The following is a 7,660-nucleotide window of genomic DNA, read 5'->3' as shown; positions in this document are numbered from 1 at the left end:
TGTGGCCCAGAGGGAGCCCTAGGGCTATGCAGTCCAAGAGGCCGGGATCCTGCTACCCTCAGAATCTACAAACACCCACCATGGGACAGAACTCTAAGGGCTGAGAGGGCCAAGGGGCAGGGCTGGTCAGGCTTGCCAGCAGCCGTCATCGTTTCAAGATTCAGCAGGGATGGTATTCTGGGGCCAAGAAGTTCCAAAGGGCTGGGTAAGTGGGGGAGAGGGGTTAGGGACTTGGTAGGAACAGAACCAGTAGGGTTAGGGGTGTGGGTGGTGGACAGTTTCTCACAGTTCTCAGCGCTTAACCTTGCGTCCAGCTGAGTTGCGCCCACTGCGGCGGTAGAGAGACTGCTGGCCACCATTGAGCGGGCAGTACTTGAGTGTGTGGGCCTGGCCACCAGTGGCCCCGCACACAGGACACACATAGTGCCTCAGGATGGGACATACTACCACGCCCTCTGGTGTCTTCAGTTGGTGTGAGGAATAGACGTTGCGGGACTCTCCGTTGTGCTTGCAGAAGTTGCACAGAGTGGCTAGGCCCCCGCTGGCCCCTGCCTCCCTCAGCTGCTGATCCTTCCCCAACTGGGTCCCGGCTCTTGGCTTGTCAATCTCTTGGGGCTCCGGGCTTTGCCCCCGTTTCTGGATCAGCTCCAACACTACTTGGCTCAGGTTGAAGTAGTCCTTCCACATGTCAAAGGGTGGCAGCTGCATGGCACCGAGGCAGCAGTGGTGGGTGGCTGAGACGGTCCAACCTAGGGGCCAGCAGGCAGGAGTAGCAGGAGCTTTCTGGAGCAGAAAAGAGCTGCACCCCCTTATATACTCCTCAGAGACTCTTCTAAGCAAAGGTGGAGCTAAGGATTTAAAGGGCCCACTCCCTGCGCATGACTCCCATCTGGCTCTAGTCCCACACAGACATCTGGAAGGTCATTCTCCTGGTCTCTGTTCCCTGCTCTGCCTCCAAGGTGCTTTGTATCTTTTGGAAGGATCTTTCCACATCCTGGGCCTCAGTTTCCCTATCTGTTCATGAAGGTCCATGTCTGCAAATATCCCCCACCTCCCTTCCTCCTAGGCTAGAGGGCCTGCTCCTTCCATATACTCTAGAGCCATTCCTGATGGTAATAACAGCTTCTTACTATGAGCCAAACACTGTGCTGCATAGTTACCTGCATGATCTGATTTAATCCTCACAGCTCCATGAGAGAAACACAGTTATGATCCCATTTTATAGATGTGTTACTGAGGCTCAGAGAAGGGAATTCACTGGCCCAGAGTCACATAGCATGTAAGTAGCAGAACTGAGTCTGTGGGGTTCCAAAGTAAGTGTTCCTTCTACCTCTTTTGGATCAAAACCTTCTCTTTCATCATGTCCTAAACTAGGAGCCACTTATTCAATGAATATTTATTGGGTGCATATGGCAGTGTTCAGTGTTTTATAAACATGATCTCTTTGAGCCTCATAATCACTGAAGGAGGTGGGTACATTTTACAGAAGAAGATTTGAAGCTCAGAGAGGTTAAGGAATGTACTCAAGGTCACTCAGCAGGGAAATGGCCAAGTTGAGTTTCCTAACCGCCCTGGGAATTGGGAATTGATGTTAGAAGCGGCAGAGGAGCTTCGCATGGGACAGTCTCACTTAGAATGCCCTCCCTAGGCCCCATCCATTGTCCCAAATCCTTCCTGGCCTTTGGGACCAAGCAAAATTCTTGCCTCCACCTGCCCCATCTCCAGGGATTCTTCCTCCACTAACAGTCTCTATTGGTTGCCTTGATATTCAGCACATATTCATTGAGGCCCCATGTTGGGTGCTGGAATCTCAGCAGTGACCGAAGTACCTGCTTCATGAGCAACAAGTCCAGCCGGGGAGCAGCCAGCAAATGAGAAAACACTAGACTGCAAAGACCTGATTGCATATAGACAGGGTGTTCTGGGACCAGGCTGGGCTGGGAGACGTGACCTGGAAGCTGAGACCATAAAGTAGAATTGTTCAGAAAGAGGAACATAAAATATAGAGACATCCAGCCGGGGAGCAGCCAGCAAATGAGAAAACACTAGACTGCAAAGACCTGATTGCATATAAACAGGGTGTTCTGGGACCAGGCTGGGCTGGGAGACGTGACCTGGAAGCTGAGACCATAAAATAGAATTGTTCAGAAAGAGGAACATAAAATATAGAGACCCTGAAATTTGGGAGCAGCAAGGAGGCTAGAGTGGGCAGAACAGAGTGAGAGTCCCCAGATGAGGTTTTCCCCGTTTACAGGGGCTGGTTATCATCAGATTGTGGATCTCCCTTAGGGGATGTTTTGGAATTGATGGGAGCATTTTGAGTTTGTCACAGTGATTGGAGGTGTGTCTGGATTTAATGGACAGGGACCAAGGATGACAGCTATCTCAAAGTCCACTCAGCCACGACCTGTCCTGGGTCCCACTTAACTTTCTAGTGTCCTACTGGATACCCATGTAGGCAAACCTCCCCCCCCCAAAAAAAACCCCACTTGTAATGATCCCAGTCCAAAACTTAGTTATGTTTTACATATAAACACAAAGTGCTTTTTGCAGTATTTTGAGATAAACTGACTTTTCTTGGAATGCAAGCACTGTGTTCATTGTAGTCTACCTGTTCTTGGTTTTTGGGGAAATTTATCCAGTTATCCACCATCTAGGAGCCATATCACTGAAGGCAAGGCTGATGGTGGTATCTGTCTCCAAACAACACACCATTTGTTCTATCTCATTCGTGGTGAATCAACACGCAGAGGCTAGTGTCTGCCTGATGAGATGACTTTTGGAGTGGCCCTGTGCCAATGGCGCCTTTCTAAAATAGATATTATTTTATTATAAATGGTTGTCTTTTTATTTCTCCTTTATATTTTAGTTAGGACACGATCTTGATTTTTGAAAATAAGATTTGTACATTGGTGGGCTATATTTTACCTATGAGTATAATTTCAAGATACTAAAGGGGCATTTCAAAATATTATGTAAAGTGGATGTTGGGTCTTATGGGGTTAAAAATCAGTGGTGCAGGCCAAGTCAAACTGTTGCTATTCCCCTTCAGAGCAGTAGGGAGCCACTGAGGGACTTAAGTAGGAAAGAGACATAATGAGAAGTGTGGCAGGCCAAGTCAAACTGTTGCTATTCCCCTTCAGAGCAGTAGGGAGCCACTGAGGGACTTAGTAGGAAAGGGACATAATGAGAAGTGTGTTGGGCCAGCCCGGTGGTGCACTGCTATAGTGCGCCGCTTGGGAAGTGTGGTGGCGCTCCCGCCAGGGTTCGGATCCCACATACAGACCAGTTCCCGCTCACTGGCTGAGCGAGGGGCGGGCGCGGCACCGAGGGTTGCAATTCCGTTGCCGGTCCCGGTCCGGTACGGGCGCGACACTGAGGGTTGGGATCCGTTGCCGGTCACGAAAAAAGACAAAAAGGAAAAAAAAAATAATGAGAAGTGTGATTTAGGAAGATCATCCTGCTGCTGTTCAGCACTGAGGGTTGCGATCCGTTGCTGGACACGAAAAAAGACAAAAAGGAAAAAAAAAATAATGAGAAGTGTGATTTAGGAAGATCGTCCTGCTGCTGTTGGTTGAATGGGGCAGCAGGTCTGTCTCTGCCTTCTCACGTTGTCTTGGTTTGGTCAGGGAGCAAAGTCTGAACAAAGTCAGTTGAGAACTCCCTGCCGCGGAGACCATATCTTGCTTCCAGAAAGGGCTCAATAAGTGTTTATTGGGTGAACTTATTGTCTCTGTGGATGGCTCATTTTTGCGAGGTGACAAAGGGGGGAATCTGTGAATGTCATAGGAAAGGTCTTGTGATGTGATTTCCCAGGTTTTCCTTTTTTTTTTGGTGGGCGTCCAGTATGGGGATCCGAACCCTTTGACCTTGGTGTTATAACACCATGCTGTACTCAACTGAGCCAACTGGCCAGCCATCCTTGTTTTTAAAAGCAAGGTTTTTGTTGTTTATGGCGGCTGGCTGGTACAGGGATGTAATTTTCTTTTGAAGTAATGATTTGGATGATGACTTTGATGTCTGTTTTCCCTGGTAATCTGTGAATCTTGGGAATTCAGGGCCAGGGCTGTCTTGGTCACTGAGGGGCTCTAGCATTGCTCAGCATGGGGTGGGCATAGAGCAGAGCAGGAGGTGTCAGCATAATGAATGAATGGGTGGAGGTAACCTGACTCCCCAGACAATGTTAAATATCCTTTCTCTAAATGCCCATAGACAAATAAAATGTCTTTCACACGGGGGATTCTTACGTCTTGAGTGCTTATGATGTCTTTCAGTGCTCAACTCTAACAGCTCCTCCTCCAGGAAGGCCTCCCTGACTCCCAGGTTGGGTCAGCTGGTATCTCTGGGTGACCTCATCACAGCCCTGCCCACTTTGAGTCATCACTGACTGGTGAGTCTTCCTTTGGACTGTGAGCCCTTGAAGATAGAGCCGGGGCTGTTCCCACAAGGCCCTTTATGTACCTCATGTCATTTAACAAGCATCGCTTCCTTGAGTTAAGCATTGTTATTGCTCCTAACTTGCAAAGGTGGCAATTGATGCTCAGAGAGGTTAGGTGACTTGTCCATGGTCACACAGCCAGCAGACACCAAAGTTGGGATTCCAACCCAGGTCTTCCTGAGTCCAAAGTCTTTGTCCCTTAACCATTGCCTTATACTGCCTCAATAAATACTTGTCAGCTGAATGAATGAGTGAATGAATAAATGAATTAATCTCAGAGCTACAAAGGGTCTTCCAGATCATCTGGTTCAGCTCACCCCACTTTCTTATTTTACACATGTGGAAACTAAGGTCCCAAGATGGGAAGGTTCTGTAGCTCTTAAAGCCACAGTTCCTAGCCCAAGGTCCTGGGATTCATGCATGCACCTTTCTGGAAACCTGATAAATATAAGCACACCATGGTGGTATGATGGGCTGTGAGGCTTTCTGCCAGTTCATCTGTCTGATGAGCTGAGTCAGATCCCCTGCTTTATAACGTTGGGGTCATTGGGTTGGGCAGTGGGGTGACTTGAGCACAAAAACCCCCACAGTTTGGGGAGGGAGCAGCATCGTAGGTAAGTGCTCAGTAAACAGCCCTAAGTTCAAACCAAGCTCTACCACCTGCTTGCCAAGTGGCTGTGGGCTGGTTATATAACCTCTCCTGGCCTCAATTTCCTTATCTGTCAATCAAGGATGATATCAGCACCCATCCCAGAGCCTGGGCTGCAATTGTGATTGTGAAGCCCTTAGCACAAAGCCTGACCCATGGGACATGCTCATTAAACGTCAGCTGTGATGATTAAGACACAGTTAAGGCAATAATCATAAGGGGATTCATTTATTGAGCCAACAGCATGCTCAGGGCTCTACCTGTGTCATCTCTTTGAATCTCCCCCAGACCCTGTGAAATAGGGTCTGTTAATAGTCCCATTTTACAGATGAGCATAGGGAGGCTCAGAGAGACAGCGGGGCTTGTCCAGAGTCATATGGAGAGTGAGTGGAAGGCTAGATCTCAAACCCAGGGCTGTCTGACCCAGACCCAGGACATCCACCTGCTCCCAGTGAGGAGGCACACAAGCCTGCTGTGAGCCAAGAGCCTGCGTAAGTGGTCAACACCAAGCAGCAGAGCTTGGGGGGACTTGCCGGGTGTAGGGACAGACTGAGGTGGGAAACCAGTAAAGATAGGGGTATCTGAGTCACACAGCTTTTCACAGAGGGAACAGATGAGATCTGTTGGCCACTGATGGACATACTTGAAGACAGAAGAAACTGTGGTCTGCCGTATGGAAGAACAGGCCTTTGGATGGAGGAGCCATGACGGACATGGGGCCTCTGTGCTAAGTGTTTCCTACAGAATCACAGCTATGAACTTCACCTTGGGAGATGTGAGTCCCCTTGTGTGTCAGGGCCTGAACCCAATGACCGAGTGGCGGTCACTGCAGCAGTGACATCCATTGGGCATCCGAGAATGATGTAAGAAGAGGCAAGGTTTTCAAGATTCCATGACTCTCAAAATAATCACACCCATTGTTTGGAGAATCCCAGATTCTGTTGCCTGCAAGTCTGATTTATTTTTTCTTTATCATTTATTTATTCCCACCTTGTCCCCGGCAATTATTTTCTTCCTGGACTCTGTTATTCAGGCCATGGCTTCCCTTCCTCCCCTCCTAGTGTTTTATTGGATGAGTCAGTTGAAGGACATCCCTCTACAGACAAGACATTTTTCTGTGGTGTGGCTGCTGCTGTGTGTGAAGGGAAAGGTGAAGATGATACTGATCAGAAATTTATCAGTCACGGTGTTTACTCCATCATAACCTCCACCCCCTCTCCAAGGACAGGAGACCACTCTGCAGACCAGACTCCAAGGCTCCCTGTTTACTTGTGAGTTTCCTTCTCAGCCTGAAGCCTAGCAGAAAACCTCTCATGGGGGCGGGATTCAGAGAGGGGCCAGTTAGAAACGCTGACAAAAGGTAAGAAACTCAGAGAAAGAGGAGAAGAGATTCATAGACAGGCAGCAAGGACTCCCAGAGAGTCCAAGGGATTCCTGCAGAGACCAGGGGAAAGACAGACCCCCCATCCCGAGCCAGTGAGGTCATGGCCATTGTCATTGTCCTGGTGGTGTCTGGGGGGCGGGATTCAGAGAGGGGCCAGTTAGAAACGCTGACAAAAGGTAAGAAACTCAGAGAAGGAGGAGAAGAGATTCATAGACAGGCAGCAAGGACTCCCAGAGAGTCCAAGGGATTCCTGCAGAGACCAGGGGAAAGACAGACCCCCCCATCCCGAGCCAGTGAGGTCATGGCCATTGTCATTGTCCTGGTGGTGTCTAGTGTCTGTTTATGGTGTGCTCGCCTACTCGATCTAATAAATCCTCACAACATACCTGTCAAGTATCTTGTAACATAACATTTCCCCAAGAGCAGGAAATTGAAGCTCTAAGAGGTGACATCTCTCTTCAAAGTCATTCAGTTAGCCTGGACTCAAACCCAGGTCTGCAGAGAGAAGGTCAGGTTCCCACTCACAGTATCTAAGGAGACAGAGCCTACAGGAGAGAGAGAAGACAAGAATAAGGTGATACGTGGTGTGGTGTTTGGGAGGAGGGCCGCTGCAGCCGGAGAGCTCGGTTCAAATCCTCGCTCTGCCACTTGCAACTGTATGACTTTGAGCAAGTGATGTCACCTATCTAGGCCTCTGTTTCCCCCATTTCACAAAAAGGGAGATTATCGTAAATTCCCTATTATGGGACTGTTTTGAGGATGACAGATGACAATATAGGTGAGTCATTAGAATAGGTACATAGTGAGCATTAGCCACTATTTTAAATTTTATTCTTTCACTAAAGATTTTACTGAAGAGTGCTAGGCAGAGAGATGGAGCACAGAGAGATGGAAAAATGTTTACTCATTCGTTCAACAGATATTTACTGAATATCTAATGTGTGTCTGAATATCGAATTCATTCAACAAATATTTACTGAATCTCTAATGTGCACTGTTGTAGGTTTTAAAGACACAGCAATGGGGCGGAGCCCGTGGCGCACTCGGGAGAGTGCCGTGCTGGGAGCGCAGCAGCACTCCCACCGCGGGTTCGGATCCTATATAGAGATGACCGGTGCGCTCACAGCACTCACTGGCTGAGCGCGGTGTGGCCGGTCTCAAAAAGGACAAAAAAAAAAAAAAAAAAAAA

General features: G+C 48.5%; 1 protein-coding gene across 1 annotated transcript; it reads right to left on the bottom strand.

The window, feature by feature from the left end:
• Positions 1-223: 223 nt before the first annotated feature.
• NANOS2 (nanos homolog 2 (Drosophila)) lies at positions 224-6,880 on the bottom strand. Its single transcript, XM_008578585.1, has 2 exons — positions 6,858-6,880; positions 224-749 (listed from the first exon to the last, which is right to left on the bottom strand). The coding sequence occupies exon 2, from the start codon at positions 706-708 to the stop codon at positions 292-294; it is 417 nt and encodes a 138-aa protein (XP_008576807.1). The 5' UTR covers positions 709-749; positions 6,858-6,880; the 3' UTR covers positions 224-291.
• Positions 6,881-7,660: the final 780 nt, after the last annotated feature.

Source organism: Galeopterus variegatus, unplaced genomic scaffold (genome assembly GCF_000696425.1).
Source record: "Galeopterus variegatus unplaced genomic scaffold, G_variegatus-3.0.2 Scaffold1725, whole genome shotgun sequence".
Lineage (NCBI taxonomy): Eukaryota > Metazoa > Chordata > Mammalia > Dermoptera > Cynocephalidae > Galeopterus > Galeopterus variegatus.
This window is presented reverse-complemented; position numbering and strand designations above follow the sequence as displayed.

What these genes read in the sequence shown, in the direction of transcription:
- NANOS2 (XM_008578585.1), bottom strand. Translation starts at nt 708, where the DNA reads ATGCAGCTGCCACCCTTTGACATGTGGAAGGACTACTTCAACCTGAGC.